At 36.4% G+C, this 17460-nt stretch overlaps 1 protein-coding gene across 2 annotated transcripts in view; it reads right to left on the reverse strand.

Moving 5' to 3' along the window:
• Window positions 1–17460, reverse strand: part of LOC138708027 (autophagy-related protein 101-like) — an 83016-nt gene that overhangs the window by 48735 nt on the left and 16821 nt on the right. For both annotated transcript variants that reach the window (XR_011334539.1, XM_069838144.1), the window contains exon 3: window positions 8943–9156. Coding sequence is in view for 1 of the 2 variants with exons in the window: in XM_069838144.1 (XP_069694245.1) it covers window positions 8943–9156 (214 nt within the window). In the remaining variant the exon portion in view is untranslated. The remainder of the gene's footprint in view (window positions 1–8942; window positions 9157–17460) is intronic.

The following is a 17460-nucleotide window of genomic DNA, read 5'->3' on the forward strand; positions in this document are numbered from 1 at the left end:
AGGCAAATGTTAAGCCAAATCTAAAAACTTTGCGGCTGACACACATTCGAAGTAATTTTGTTTTTTGCTTTCTAATTTCAAGAATTTTAACATCCCATTAAGTGCAATATTTAAGGAAAATGTCATCTAAATATCGTCGTAACTAACGTTACATGTATGCAACTAAAGCTATCGTCACTCATGTTACACATTTCCAGATTTCAAAATAAGCTCTTCTATAATATCAACAATGCATTATTTTATGCTATGATTGAAAATCGGATAATGGAGACTCTACTGTGGTATAAACTGTGTCATTCGTATATCATCATTGTTATTTTGTAATATATTATTTTATAATAGTAAAAAAAGGTAAAGATATCCCCGTAACATGCCATGAAGGCACTTGGAGGGCATGGAGGTAAAGCTCCATGCTTTCCATGACCTCGGCACTAGAATGAGGTGGTGTGGTCGGCACCATGCTCTGACTGCCTTTTACCCCCGGGAAGGACCCGGTACTCAATTTTATAGGAGGCTGAATGAACCTTGGGGCCGTTCTGAAAGTTTGGCAACGAGAAAAAATCCTGTCACCACCTGGGATCGAACCCCGGACCTTCCAGTCTGTAGCCAGCTGCTCTACCAACTGAACTACCCGGCCGCCATTTTATAATAGTAAAATGTAAAGAAATGAAAAAATGAGTAGAGGAGGCAGATCTCATCTCTCAAAGACCATACAAGGATCCCTTATTGATATATCAACACTTTGATCAACAGTATGTCCAATCAACATCACATATGAAGAAAGGAACTTCATCAGTGTAATTTGTTCGCACAAGGGGAATAAAGTTGAAATTGATTATAGCGATTACAGATAGTGCAACACCTCGGCTACAATGAGAGTCATTAAAATTAAATTATGTTTTATTTTACGATGCTCACAACTGCTGAGGTTATATCAGCATCACCGGTGTGCCAGAATTTTGTCCTGCAGAAGTTCTTACATGCCAGTAAATCTACTAACATGAGCCTGTCGAAGACAGTAATAATATGCATTATTTTTATAATGGCACAGAATTAAAAAGCAACTAGTTTATAGTGACATTTAGCAAAAGAGTAAATTCTTTAAAAATTCATGTTCTATGTACAGATACGAAAATAAAATTGGAGCTCCCTTATTGTAAGTTTCACTTACAACACACTGCGTATGTGCAGTAAACAAGAGCCCCTGTATATATGCTACTTGTGGACAATCTTGCGAAATTGTTTCCTATATACAGGCAGACTCCCATTAAGACGTGCTCCAAATTTTAATTCAGTATCTGTACATTAAATAGGGATTGTTCTGGAGAGGAATTTGCAGGTAAACAGTAATGTCATAATATCCAATACAGTTTTCAGTTGTGACAATAGAATTTTACAGGCCGAGGACTGAAATTCTAAGAAAAAATGGTGGAGTGTGGGATAGATCAAATTCTTTCTTCTGCCATGCCAACAACCCTTTACAAACAAGTTGTGTACCATACTGTAATCCAGGCATTCAGTTCAGACTGTAAATTTACACATTCAGTTTGCAAACGGACATTACATGCAGTACAACGGAACAAGGTGCAATGAAAAAAAGTTTTAAGTGTGGAAGATAAAGTGAATGTTATACAACAAATCGAGAGTGGTAAAAAGAAAGCTGATATGTGCCGTGACTTTTGGTTGTTTAAAAAGAATTGAGAATGATTTACAGATGCAGTATTTTGCAACATGACAGCAGAAAAAAATTGAAGATTTCTTCAAACCACGTTCTTAATTTTGAGTAATATATGTACTTTAATTACTGTATATTGTAGTGTTTTATTTCGCATTTCGCTCTTTTCTATAACCCAGTAGAATATTTTCATTTTTCAAAATAATAAACAAAAACAAGAGCAGTGTAAAGTATTTTAAAAGTTCTAGTATTGTGTTCTTCACCTGACATAATTAGGAACATTAAATCCAGACGTTTGAGATGGGCAGGGAATGTAGCACGTATGGGCAAATCCAGAACTGCATATAGTGTGTTAGTTGGGAGGCTGGAGGAGAAAAAGACCTTAGGGGAGGCAGAGACGTAGATGGGAATTTAATATTAAAATAGATTTGAGGGAGGTGGGATATGATGATAGAGACTGGATTAATCTTGCCCGATGGCGGGCTTATGTGAGGGCGGCAATGAACCTCCAGGTTCCTTAAGACAGTAAGTAAGTATTGTAGACCTATATAAAATCAGAAATTAAATTAAGGTAATGTACAAATTGCATAATATTGTGAATGTATTTCCTTCTTTTAATTATATTATATTTATTATAATGATTTATTTATTTGTTTTATTTTTATTTATTTATAAAAGGTGCACAGGAAATGCATGTTTTTCAAATAACAATAACTCAGTAGATTTGCAAGTTAAACAAAATTTAATTAAACGGAAATAAAGCTTGTACAATGAAGTTTGGTTGATAATTCAGAATTACCTCCGAAAAATAACATCCGTTAAGCAACGTCCTTCCTTCTGTATGCACTCTCGCAATCTCACTTCGAAATTCTGCATTGCTCTTCCCAACATTTCTCCTGCCACATAGCGATTTCCATATGAATTAAATCTTTCAGTCTCTGGATGTTGCGGGATTTGTTTCTGTAGGCCTTTGATTTGAGGTAACTCCAAAAAAAATAATCGCATATGGCCAAGTCAAGTGAGTTAGGCGGCCAATGAGTATCACGAAAAACAGAAAGGCAATTACGGACTTTGTTTCAATATAAATTTCAAAGACAAGCACTCGATGATCCAAGATCCACGGCGCCATGGCTACTAAAACTGCATAATCGAAGCTGTCGAAACTCCAAGCCCTCCTCTTTGCCGAGCACTAGTCAATCAAAAAACATGCGTTTCCTTTGCTGCACCCAGTAAAAAAACTCGTTTATTCTGAAATCATTTCTTTAGTCTCTTTGATGATGCTATAACCAAGTTAAATTCTGTCTCCAGTCCTCCATTCCCTTTCCTTTTCATCAGATCATGTTAGACTGAATCTTAACTCATCAGTGAAGAGAATAGTCCACCAAATCTCTTCTGTTCTGACCTGATGTTTACATGCAAGGCACAATTCCCTATGTTGATGTCAGAAAGAGATATTTGAATGATTTTATATAGATGAGATCTGCCTCTCCAGTTTTCTTGTTATTTTTCTCTCACTAACAGACTCTCCATCACCTTTCCAAGGTGATTCTGTGTGTCTGCAGAAGTCATATAGCAACCCTGTCAAAATTTCAATCACAGATATTGATCGTCTTTGACGAATATCTCTTATCATATGCCTGTTCCATGCCATCTATATATACAGTAGTTAAATAGTCTTAAGGCAGAATCTTCCTCCCTGAATTCCTACCCTACCAGTTTGAGTTGACATGGCTGAATTAATTTCTAGCAGCCCAGAATACAGCAATGAGAATGGCGAGGGCAGTAACATGCATGAGACCTCCAAACTTGACTCACTCCCAACTCATCCTAAGCCAGACTACCTTCCTTCACTCCATTTTAGCTGACACGAGTTAAACTTGGTCTCTAATGACCCAGAATGCAGTATCGGGAATGAATTTGGTAGCGGCAAGTACCTATGGATTGTCCAAGTGTCTCCATCAGGTCCCATCCTCAAGCATATCTTGGAACAGAATCACCCTGCTTTCCTACCCTATGATGAACTCTATTTCGGGCTAATAATTACGCACCAGGAATCCTACCCTACAGTGGAACAGGTATGACAAGAACCCTGAGATGAGTGAAAGCCACTAGGGGTGAGGAAAGGTGTAGTGACAGGCGGGAGCAATTTTTATGCTATTATCTAGCATGAAAACATTCACTAACAGTAATCTGATTTTAAGGGTATTTCAAGACAACAGTTATTTGAAATACATTGGTACGATATGAAGCTACAGGAATGTCGAGCAGCAGTTTGAAGCAAATAGTGAAAGTGGGACAACATAACGTCACTGTGGGGACTTCGTTCTCAACTCCCAGAAAGAATATCCAAAGAAGTAAACAAAAACAAATATTGGCGAATTCTATAAGTGTACAATAAACGAATAACATTTAACAATTGGAGAACAATTGAAAATGCATTCTTTATTAAGTGCATTAACTGAAAAATGTGACATTCGTCTTCAGAGAATGAACTATCTCTCAAGCAGTGCTACGTACAGGAAGCAAGGATGGCCTTTGGTTTACACTAATGAGAGTTATATTCACTTGTCACACACGAAGTTTTATGCATGGAGTGATGGTGGTGTGATAACAAAGGTCTCTGTGGTCCTGTTTCGAACAGCTACATGCAATAATTGCGCATGCCGGAGGTAAGGATGTTTCATACCAAATGCCTTATTGATGTCCAAATCTGGCACGAAATTGGTGGATTATCATAAAAATAAAAATTACACTACGACAAATGGCTGAGAACGAAACTAATCCCAAATCTTCCCCCTAATCAGTCATCATGATTGATGAAGCACCCTACCACAAATGATTTGTGATTTTATCTTCGGAACTTCAAGAAATTATTTATGCTGATTTGAACTCATAAATTAAAACCGGATCAAATAGGCCTATCAATCTCCTATGTACTTTCGAATACTCCAGGGAAAATTTACTTGTCATATCTCGTCTACATTTAAATTCAATTATATAGGAAACACTGTGTACATAGCCCACAAGGATTTATTCAAATAACAACAGTTTATCAGTGGCCATAAGGATGGTCAAAATGTACGTAGGTTTGTCCCACATTCCACTTGTAACTCATTAATTCATGTATAAGTTGTACAGTAGGTAATAAAGATAATCACATTTATACTCAAGTTTAGGGTGACCAGATTCACATCGATAAAAAAGAGGACACAAAGCTTCAAGGAGGACACTGTTCGAAAAAAAGAGGACAGAAAATATGTACTTAGATATAGGCATAGGCCTATATTATAATTTAAATCACGTCAATATTTATTTTATTAAAACTTATTTACAGTATAGATTTAGGTTTATATCATACTTAAAAGTATGTTAAGATCTATTATTACAAAATAATTATTAGCTATATATTATGAAAGTCGAGGGAACAATAATTATTAAAGAGGACAGAAAATATCTAGATTTACATTCGCACCTCAATCTCTCGATTTACTAGCTACCTCTGAGCAACGACCATAACAAGGAGGAGCAAAGAGACTTATGATCATTGGCAAAGAGCATATTCCATCGATGCTGCTACCACCTACAGGCAAATTACTTGAAAAGGGCGTCAAATCAGATAATTTCAAAATATCAGGCATACAATTTACGAAAAGGAGGACATTTCTTGCTTTTTTTTTTTAAATCCACCTGGACCCAGACAAAGGCCTAAAAAGGAGGGCATCCGGACATAAGAGGACGTCTGGTCACCCTATTCAAGTTGAACTTGTGTCTTTGTAGCATTAATCATATTTACGACACTTGCAATTGAAAATTGACCTTAGGTTAATAAAATTTCTCTGAAAAGTTTTAGTATTTTAATGTATTTTGCCTAATATTTGCTGACGACACATATGATAAGAGTTGCTTGACATATACGTGCTTGAATTTGATTTTAATTCAATGGTATACCACGTTCGGCTTCTCCCTTCATGAACTTGAACACACTGTGAACAATTTCTCTGCTCTAGCTATGCAAAATCTTCCTTCCTCCTATCTTTTTCATGTTCAGATTGATATTGATGTTTCTAAAACATACGAAAACTAGTAAAGTGCACTTCATAGCAACTTCCACTTGACAGCTGGGACCCCCACTTAAACACAAGTGCAGTTTGCTACAGGGCATCCAAAAGCCATGGTCGTCATATCTCGCCTACTATACATCTGTACCCATCTCTCAACTCTGAGACTGGCTTACAGGACTGAAATTGGCTACCTAGCTGGTCTGACATCAAATATGATGGATGTTGCTCTTAATGACTGGATCATGTATATTCAGACTGAGGACAGCAAACATGTTCCACCCTTCACGCTCTATGCACCTCCACACCACCCTGGTTAGAATATCATTCCACCCCCTTCCCAATAAGCGCTCAGGGTCAATCAGCCCATATTTTATTAGAGTCGCCATACAGCCAAATGTCGTGTCTCCTAAATTGTGAAAACTTATCCTGCCTGTGGTCTTCTGAGGTTTTGCTAATACGCTAAGAAAAATGTTGGGATAAACCCTACAAGAATTAGGCCATGGACCCAAATAATTTTACTATAATATATTGTAGAATTTTCCAGATTTATGCATTACAAATCGAAGCCTCAGGTTTCACGTGTCACTGGAGATTTCTGAAGGAAGTAATTTCGGCCTTCACTCATCTTCACCACCGGTGTGGCTCAGTCGGTTAAGGCGCATGCCTGCCGGTCTGAAGTTGTGTTCGGGCACATGTTCAGTCCCCACTTGGGCTGATTACCTGGTTGGGTTTTTTCCGAGGTTTTCCCCAACCGTAATGTGAATGCAAGGTAATCTATGGCGAATCCTCGGCCTCATCTCGCTATATCTCATCAACGCTAAATAACGTAGTAGTTGATACAGTGTCGTTAAATAACCAACTAAAATAAAAATAAATTCACTCATCTTCCCTTGCTCCTCACTATGGTCATTAAGCCAGCGGAGCATTACTACTTGGGACTGGTTTTCATAGGAACCCTCTGTATATAGAGTGATTCAGGAGGAATAGTGAATATTTTAGGGGGCAGTAGTACAGACAATTCTAAATAAAAAAAAGTTCGCATAACAAGCCTTAAAAATTATGTGAAGAAATGACAAATGTTCGAGTGCAGGCTTTCACGGCCAGCGTCAATAGGAGAAAAGTTTTTCGGTCTATCAGGCCGTGGTCTGTTGGTTGTGTAACCAACAGACCATGGCCTGATAGCCCGAAAAAATGTATTTCTCCTAAGTGACAAATGACTTTGTACTGACTACATACAGAGGAATAGTCTGTGTCACTCTTCTGAAATCATCTGAGAGCTGCAGTGTTCATAATGTTGTAGAGAAACAACTGTTTGTAGTTTGCACAGCTACAAGGTTGGGCAGGTTCTTGCATCATGATGGATCTCCTGTATATTTTAGCTGTCAAGCAACACATTATCTAAGTCTCACATTCCCTGAATGATGGATCAGCTGAGGTGATCATGTGCATTGGTCACTATGGTTCCCAGACCTTATTTCTGTCGATTTTTTTTTCTTCAGTGGTGGATGAAAGTCCAAGTGTACACTTGGTCAAAATGAAAATGACCGGTCTCTTGAGCAGCGAAAATTTTCTAAGTCCCTTCAGGTGAGCACGCAGTTCACTATCATAAACCTCCGTGCGCCGCTTTAGTTAACTCCATGCTTCGAATCTCCATAGTGAATTTTTTGTTTTGTCCTTTCTTTTATTATTTACAACTCCTTTTGGTGTAATATAGTCAAATAATTTTGCTTATGTTAATTCATGTTACTTACAGATAATTACAAAATTGGTGAAAATTTGTGGTTATAATTCCAGGAAAACACAATATATTTAGTCATCAGAATTATGGTTTTTCTTCTTGTTTACAATTACTACGTTTAGACCCTGATGATCATGGATTTAGATTAATATAATAATCATAATCCCTGTAGCACAACTTGCAAATTAATTATTGCCAATTATTTAACCGTTAACATATTTATTGAATGTTACTTAGGCAACAGAATGCAAAGCAGCAGGGATTAATACTAATTAAGGCAGCATTTTAATATGAAAGCCCCTAATTCTCATCTTTAGTGTTACTTCTATCTAGCGTCAAAAGTTTCTATTAACACGAAAAAAATAAATAAAGCGAAAAGTGTTATAAGGATAAAAAAAAATGACGAAAACCTACTATATTTTCACTGATGCATTTAAAATGCAACAAAAAAAAAAGTTTAGTAACTCCATGAAGATTTGAACTCGCGACCTCACGAACTGTTAGCTATCGCTCTACAAACTACGCTAAGAGTTTCACTGCAGTCAGAATGGCATTGTAACGAGCAATGGTCATACTCCACTTGAGAACCTGCTACACAGTATATAGAGTTTGTGTTGCAATATTCACTGTTTAAACACTCTGAACGATTTGTCTGTTTTAAATCTCGTATATGAATTATTTTCTCGGAAGATTTTAGTAATTAATAGTTGTGTTCCCCATTATAACTACAAACACACCTGCAAATGTCAGGAGGTTTGAGCGCGACTGTAGAACAAATATCAACATCACTTTCTACTTCCAGTAATAAAAAATAAGAAGGTGCTTTGAACAAAACATCACCTTAATGAATACCTCGTTCATCGATATAACGAAATAAACAATTCACACAACTAGGCCAGCAGAAACCATAAAGGTTCTACTCAACCATATACTGTGTTACAAACAAACCATACAACTGTTAATAAATACCATGTCATTATCACACCTCTTTAAAAGACAACTGCATAGACACATGGATCTGAAATGATGTCTTAAATTCTGATCAAACTGATTCAGTGCTTACCATAATTGTTAAATTTTCTGAGACGAAGCAGATTTTACTGATTTTTTATTATAACTCTGCCTCTGTGCAATGTCACAGTTTGTGGTGAGGGGGAAGAGAGACAATGAAAGGTCGCACTAATCTGTGAGAAAAAGTATATCTAAACTCTCATCTTACATTCAGGCAATTCATGACCAGAACACTGGAATGAAGGCAACCAGACATCTATTGTTTGGTTTTTAGTACCCTGATGCCCATAGCCAATATAAGTCACTTGAAACTCAATGGTCAGAGATATAATAAAACATCTGTACATGACAACTTATGTATAAGTGTTCATGCAAGTGTGCATACACATGTGTTATTTCTCATTATTGATTTTCTTTGTATGAGAAACTGTACCTTATGTCTTTACATTTTCCTTACCATGCTCATTATTAAGTTTTATAAGTTCGAGTCGAACAGTCCAAACCTCCCATGGAATACATTCTGGCTGAAATGGCCACCTAGTTTTTTTCTTCTGGAAGAACTCAAGTGAAATCTGACCAGATCCAGGCCCATCATTCCCTCGTAATGCTTCAGAGAAATCAGATATTTCCTTCTTCAAATCTTTGTCCAGGTTTTCTGACGAGCAACAAACCTGTAAAACAAGTTAAAACTGATAAAATAAATCACACAGCAAGTCTGCATTGTTGGCTTGATAATTACTATGTGTTCTATTAGATGAGAAATTTGTTAACTGAAACCTGGCCTAGGGCATTGAATTTCTAAGGCTAATACAAATTCTAAGCCTGTTTTCCTTCAGAAAGAAAGTAAAGTGGGAATTCAGTGTTATAGTTATATGAGTCTAAAGTTTAAACACCTACTTTGTTCCTCATGTTATACATAAAAACGCTAAACTGGAGGATTTGCTACGGTAGCTTGCCATTATGGTTACGACTAAATTGAATTAAATACACAATGTCGCCAACATAAGGACATAACATTTGATCTATGACAACATTAGAAGAAGAAATTTTTTTTCTCTCTATCACCTACTTTTAAACATTAATGAGAGACAGCACCAATGTTAACGACAAGATGCATTTGCGTAATATTGCGAGTAGATTACGTAGCTTAGATGAGGGCCTCGCTACAGGAACAGTTTTGCTGTGGCATATGCGCAGACCTTTCATGCAGTGGCAGCGAGATCCTTACTTGAATTTATTTTCATGTGTATATTCCAGATCAAATCAAGAAGAGCCCTCTCGCTCTGGTTACACATCTTGCATATTATACGAAGGTTAGGTTTGGTTAGTTTAGGTTTTTATTAACCAACTCCGTGCATGCACAGTCAAGATGATCCTGTCGGTCATGGCCCTTATGACAGTTTTTGTTTCATAATATTGATAAACGATAATATGATGAAAGTGATTAATAATTTCATGGTCACTAAATGTTTTCTTCATAAAAGACGAGGTATTTTCTCTACACCACAAATAAAATGGCAACGCGGTCATAATTACGTACTTGACGCTTTGGCGAACTTTAACCGGAAATTTACTTTCCTTCATTTGAATAATATTCCCTGAAATATACCTTCCACTCCTGCCCCATTTCATTGTGATAAGCTAATAACCTATTTTAAGATCTTACTACGTCTACATTTTCTTTTGGTGCATTCAAAACACCACCGTTCTACTGCATAAACCTTACGCTTGACTAATGGAGTGAATTATTTAAGAATATAGTCGCGAATTTTACTACCACCATTTTGATTGTCTTTTGTTTGACACGGCTCGGTACGGCCCAGTGACTAGTGGTCAGCGAGCAACGTCGACTATCGACATTGGTCCACAGTGCTTATTATCCAGTTGTTCCCATAAAAATAAATTTGCATATACACGATTTATGGAAATATATTATCAAAATTCGTGGCCCTATAGCACCTAAAATTACCTAAGTTGATGCGAGAAATTATTTTTACACATTTTACTTCGTCTTCACGAAAATTAACCGGAATCTATTCTTAGCCACTAGTAAACTTGGCTGGGGAAGATGTTGAATATTATGAGGGCTTAACTTGCATTTCAATGTAACAAAAATGACAATGTGAATACCAGTATTAATTGCTTACATTCTGAAACTAAAAAAATTTGATTTATTTTTCTACATAATCTCCGGCTAACTCCATACACTTATCGAAGTGTTTAACGAGATTTTCAATACTGCAGTCATAAAAGTCTCCCACTTGTGACTGAAGCCAACCTATGACTCTGGACTGCAACTTTTCGTCATTGTCAAAGCACTGCAATCCAAGCCAATTCTTCATATGCATGAAAAGATGGCAATTACTAGGTTTCAGATCAGGACTATATGACCAAACACTTCCCAGCTAAAATGTTGCAGTCTGGACACAGTACGCTGCACAGTATGCAGGCAGGCTTGTGCAAAAAAACACCCCAGAGCATAAAATGATGGATTTCAGTCACTTTACAGTTTCTGTCACAAGAAATCGTATCACCAAGCATATCTCACAGCTGACAGAATTCTCAGTTAGAACAAACAATTTGAACATAGCACTGCGAGTAACAGCTGCACGATCCTCTCTACACCACTGCTCAAAGCGAAATGAATCACACAACATTCATTGTCAAGACGGTGTCGCTATGCTGATTACTCTGCACTCTGTACAAAAACGGAAGTTACTTTATGAAAATCCTCGTATAATGAGCAATTGGAGGAAATTAAAAACATTGTTCTGAACCTAGACGAGAATGCTTCATGCATTACTTCTACTAAAGGATTCAGCAATTTCCCATGACATTGTCTACATCAAATTCATTACACATTTCTTATCCCCATTATTACTGCTCTTGAGTCTTCAGGAGAACCTGTCTAAAAGCAACTGGATTTGATAGGAGAGGTGAAAGAAAAAATCAACCTGACACCTGGTGCTGTTGGGGATAAAATTCGGGAAAAACTTGATACAGTTCTTCGCAAAAATCCAGGATTATCAACTCTTCATGCTGTGGCAGAACATAATTTACAATCCCCCACATCTATTACCAAGATTTAAATATGCTCCAGTGACATCAGTTGATGTGAAATGCTCATTTCCGGCTTACAAACTGGCATTAACAGACAAGTAGTGCAGTTTCTTATTATAAAATCTAGAAAAAGTGTTAGTTATTTACAGTGAATCTAATTATGGGCATGGAAAATAATATGCTTTTGAGATATTTGTTTGTGAATTTAATTGAGAGAAATAAATTAGTTCAACCTCCATTCGATGAAAAATTGAGTTAGTAGTGAAATGAGTATTTATTCTGATATAGGGCCCTTTTGAGAGTATGAATCCACTTCAATCTGTCATGATAGGAAGTGGAATTAGCAGGTTTGGCTTCAGAGTGCCTCACTTTTAATTCATTTCAAAGTTTATATTTTTCATGAACGCTATGCGGTAGCATAGCATTATAACGCTTTTTACGCGACTTAGTTCATATGTCTCCATCTTCTTCGTGGCTATAAGAAGATTTCATAGCATGTCGCGATCTTGGCAAGATTGTCACATCTTTCACTGCGTTAGAGTTCTGTGTGACCTCTAACTCAATGGAGAATGATCTGAATTTACTTCGTAAGTATAATCACTTCTTTCTGATTTGAGCTGCTAACAGTTCGATTGTTCTTCTTTTCACAAGGGCAAGAAGAGCAGCTTACGAAGCAATGTTTATTGCATAGGATATTTCCCACCCGCTGGTGTTGTATCCAGTCTACAGCCACGCTAACACCCAGAATTTCAGCTTCGAAGACCAAGCATTCCTTATTGAATCTACATATATGTCTCTGTAGATCTCTTAGAAGCTTGGAGGGAATATTTCCATCATAGGTGAAGTGAAGCTCAGGGTCCCATGTCTTACATTTATTGCACATAAAAGAAACCTGTCCCTAAATTGAGAGGAGCACAGGTAACATTATAATACATGTTTAGTTCTTATTGGAAAGATATTACTGCAGACCTTGTGACATTGCAGTGGTCTCTAATGTTGGAGTCAGAAAGAGAGAAAAATCAGTTCCTATCAATTTTGCAAAATTCTGGACATGCAGGAACAGAAACTGGTAATACTTAACTACAACATTAAAGCGGCAGACACAATAGGTCCCACTGATGTAGTCATGATTTTTCATGAAGTTAGGCTACATGTTCACCCTTTCTAGCCTGGCTTCAAGTTCCAGAAAAAAAAAATCATAGGCTGTCCTCGTCCTCTTATTCTTCCTTTATGTAAAATTACTTACCAAATTAATATATATATATATATATATATATTATGCGTTTCTAGGTGTTTAGAATTTCTATTTTATCTGTTTAAGCTCATGCTGCCTATTTTAAGAAAAAAATGCCTATTTTTTGCCTCTTAAAATAAATTACTATTTTAAAGTTCTTTTAATAATCAAGCTTTTAATTCCCTTCAATTTACTTTCTCAAGTGCAAGTTTAATGTTGACTACTGTGTGTTCAGTTCAAAGTGTGTCATGGCTTGCTGTATGCCGTCAGGTGGCTAGTCATTGAGCCTAGAGAATTCAATCTTCCTACACTTCCACAGAGGCATATTACTTATGTGCCAGAGAAGTTGCCTAGCAAGTACGGCGTTCATTCTGAAGAGTACTTACTGATATGTACGGTAACACCTGTAGTGGCAGGAATGTGAACTGTTTGGCAACATGTACTGAGGTGAGTTTTTTTCTTACTGTCGGGATATGTGGAGAGGATTAAGACGATTACTTATGTATGTGTTGACATTAACTTCGACGATAAACATGGACACGGAGCATTTGATTTGTATTGTGGAATGTTGCTGTACGCAACCGATGATAACAAATACCCTGTGTACGACTTGCCCGCGCAAAACACAGTTCGAAAGAGGTTATGGTAGCACACAGACGTTCAAGTTAGACCGTACACATTCTCAAGTTCAGATTGAACGCCTTGATTAATAGGCAACGTCTCTGACATAAAAGCTGAAACTCGCTTCAAATCGCTGACTCACAACAGTGACATCATGACACACTTTGAAATGAACACCCAGTATTCCACAGTTGTGACCATTTATAAAAGTTATTCAATTATACAAATGGTATTACCAGTTAAGAGGTTTGCATGGGCCAAAATTCTTAGGCCTGGCCTGACCTGGCCAGAACTGAACCAGACCCAAACCCAAGATTAGCTTATACTGTAATTGTCACCCAAGCCCAATCTGAAACCCGAGATTAGCTAAAAAAGATTAGTACAGAATAAAAATAATAAGCGTACAAATAAAATGAACTACTTAAACTTATTTGTTTTGCTACTGTCGCCAGACTAGCAGATAAAGCAGAGGCCAAGGACCACAAGGGTCAGGAACAGCTTCAAGAGATTATCACTTCAGTAGGAGCTTGAGAAAGAGTAATTCCAGTCTCCCAGGTAAAACAAATAATCAAAGCTCTGTGTCTATGACAGAGAAGAGATGAAACAAATGCCATTATGAAATACGAAGCCGAACTAAACAATAACTTTGGGTACTGGTAGTCAACTGTTCTAGATGGATTCTCAGTGGACATCTAATCATGCATGCACTAAAATCTTCGTATTATTTTTCTAATCAGTACATTATTCACAGGAAGGAAAAGAGTTTGCGTTTCTTCAAGGTCTAAGCATAAGCGAATTTCCTCACTCTTCCAGCTGACACAGTTTTATTATGTCCTTGTGCTTCAATCCTTCCTCTTCACAACATGAAACTGAAAATTTTCTTGAGGAAGAGAAAGACACCTGGAGAGTCTTCATAATCTATACTACTCATGGGGACTTCTCCATGACATGATCCCAAGAAACACTTCCCTCATCATTGGTTATTACTAGAGGGTGCATTTTTATGCACTAAAACTAGTGAAATTTAAATTTAAATTATGTTTTATTTAATGATGCTCGCAACTACCGAGGTTATATCAGTGTTGCCAGTGTGCCGCAGGAGTTCTTTTACATGCCACTAAATCTAGTGACATGAGCCTGTCACATTTGAGCACACTTAATTGCCATCGACCTGGGCCAGGATCGAACCCGCAACCTCGGGCACAGGAGGCCAGCGCTATACCACCTGTGACACCCAGGGCAACAGAAGTCACTGAGAGAGAGTGGTCTCGAGTATACAATAAGGAAGAGAAGTCGCAAGTTAGTGCAAAAGATCCCACAAGTAATGTAAGTTCCTGTCAGTTATTTTTGCAATATTTTATTAGTTGTATTTTAATTTACACTTAGACGAATTAGACAAACGACTTTGTGTCAAGTGTCGGGGCATTAAATTAAATAAATAAATTTACACTTTACCTAGTGTTAGTTGGTTTATGTTGTGTTTTGCCACTACAGTTTATCTTAGAATTTTATCAAGGTATTTCGTTTCAGGAAGAGATTTGTGAAAATTCTTGCAAGGAGATGTGTTCACAGCTTGCTTTTGATGTCAGAAAGAAGGTGTTTAAAATGTATTACTCTCTTACAGTCAGCATTTAAAAACTGTGATTGTTATTGTCTTCATTATTAATAAAATTTATACTTAACAGATAAACCATCTGTTGGGATGGATAGGTACTGAATGATGGGGACAGGGGTTAAAATTCCATCCCCCAACAATTTCTCAACTGTAATATTTAATTTTCTTTATTCATTTATTATTGTTGCAACTTTCACTAATTTAATGGTGTCCCTACATCTCAATACTGCAGTTATTTTCTAATAATAGTGTTATTATTTGATCAATATTGTATGTATATTCATAATATGACACTGAGTGTAACTTTAATAAATTACATGGTGTTAATTAATATTAATATACACTGGTGGCCATAATTCTGGAAACTTTTTGTATTTGTATTGAATTGTTATTACATCTGTTTTTATTCATACATTAATACAATTTAAAATGTTACTCGTAACTGAAACCATCAAACAAACATTGTCTAATCTATTTTTATAGAAAATACGTGACTTTACATCACAATATGTATGAGAAAACATATATTTATACATTAACAGTTAGAAACACTTTCGTGTTATTTTTTTCATTCACTCTGTAAACAGTTGGTACTTTGTGGGATAACCTTTATTTTTAGTGACAGCAACAATTCTGCGGGACATTGAGCCCACAAGACATTTCAGTTCTTCCTTGCTGATGATCCGAAATCAGCTGTGGATAGTGGCATCAAGTAATTGAGTTTTGCTGCTAGAATTTTTTTTAGACACAAAAATTTTTTACCTTGACCACAAGTTTTCAATTGGATTAAGGTAAGGACTATTCCCAGGCCAATTTAAAACCTTGATGTTTTTCTGTTGAAACTATTGCATAACACTCTTGGCAGTATGGCATGGATCACCATCTTGTTGAAATACAAAGTCCTCACAATTTGGGTGTAAGACAGCAATGGATGATATCAATTTCACTTCCAGCATATCTTTTCTGCATTTTTACGTGTTCAAGTTCCCTTGAAAAGTCTAAAGTCTTCCTACTCCATTCCTGGACATGCATCCCCAGATCATGACAGCAACAGGATGTTTCATGGTTGCGATGAGGCACTCAGGATTCAAAGCTTCTCCATTTCGTCGACGAATGTATTTCGTTCCTTCACTTCCAAATATAGAAATCCTTGTTTCATCGCTCCATATCACTCTCGCACAGTCATCACTGCTCCATGATTGATGATTTTTGCACCATTTTACACGATTTTCTCGTTGTCTTTTGCTGAGAAATGGCTTTTTCTGAGTGCTCTTGCTTTCAGTTCATTGTGGAATAACTTCCTTTGAAGAGTTCTCGCAGAAATATTACATCCACTGCTGTGTAGAACTTCCTATACCTCTTTAGAATATTTCTTTCCATCTTTCAATGCCAATTGACAAACCTGCCTCACATCTCATGGATTTACTTTAGGTTTTCTACCAGTTCTAGGTGGTTTTTTACAAGATTTTGTGAATCTCAGCCTCTCATACTTTCTGTATACCTGACACTGTAGCACCATTACCAAGCTTCCTTGCAATTTCCTTGAATGTGTAGCCTTCTTCTCGAAGTGTAACTACCCTACTTCGATTAGAAGGTGTTAAGTTCTTTCGTGGAGCCATTGTGATAAAATTATTATCAATAAAGTTTGTGGTAAAGCAATCAGGTGATAACCGGACGAAATTTTGTCAGACTAATGATAGAAACACACTAATAATGTCCATATTTTATGCTAACAGTGCTGAAAATGCTCATAATGATCAAAAATAATCTTCAAATCAACAGTGGACAAATTTTTATTACAGTAAATAATCGTAAATTATAATGAAATGTGAAATTAATATTTAGATCTTAAACGACAAGAATATAATTCTCCACAAAATGACTAATTATTGCTAAAATATTAAGAATTTAATAAAATACCTTTATTAAAACTCCATAATTGACGAATCAGTCATGAGTAATATTTTAAAATGTATAAATCTGTGAATAAATAGAGATGTTATAATAATTCATTACAAAAACAAAAAGTTTCCAGAATTATGGCCACCAGTGTATAGCATTTAAAAATAAATGTCATCATCATTTTGTTCATAATTTAACCTTTTTATTGATTTTGTATATTTCGTAATATTCTGATTGTACAAAACCTGTATTCCCCAGTAGTATTTCTGTGGAGTTAAAAATGTTACGAACTTCTATGATGTGTAATATGACTTTCAATAATAATTATATACTTTGCTACATATTGATGGAATAACAGTCTATGTTGCCCGTCCAATAGTAAATTTACGAGCACAATTACGATGTAACATTTTTGTTCTTCCTGCACAGTTAGCAGATTGTAACACAGACCATTATTCGGCCCAAAGCTTCAATATTTGACAATGGTTCTTGTAATGCACTGAAATGTCCAGATATAAAGGTAACATACGCAAATTGACATTA

Source organism: Periplaneta americana, chromosome 10 (genome assembly GCF_040183065.1).
Source record: "Periplaneta americana isolate PAMFEO1 chromosome 10, P.americana_PAMFEO1_priV1, whole genome shotgun sequence".
Taxonomy (NCBI): Eukaryota; Metazoa; Arthropoda; class Insecta; order Blattodea; family Blattidae; genus Periplaneta; species Periplaneta americana.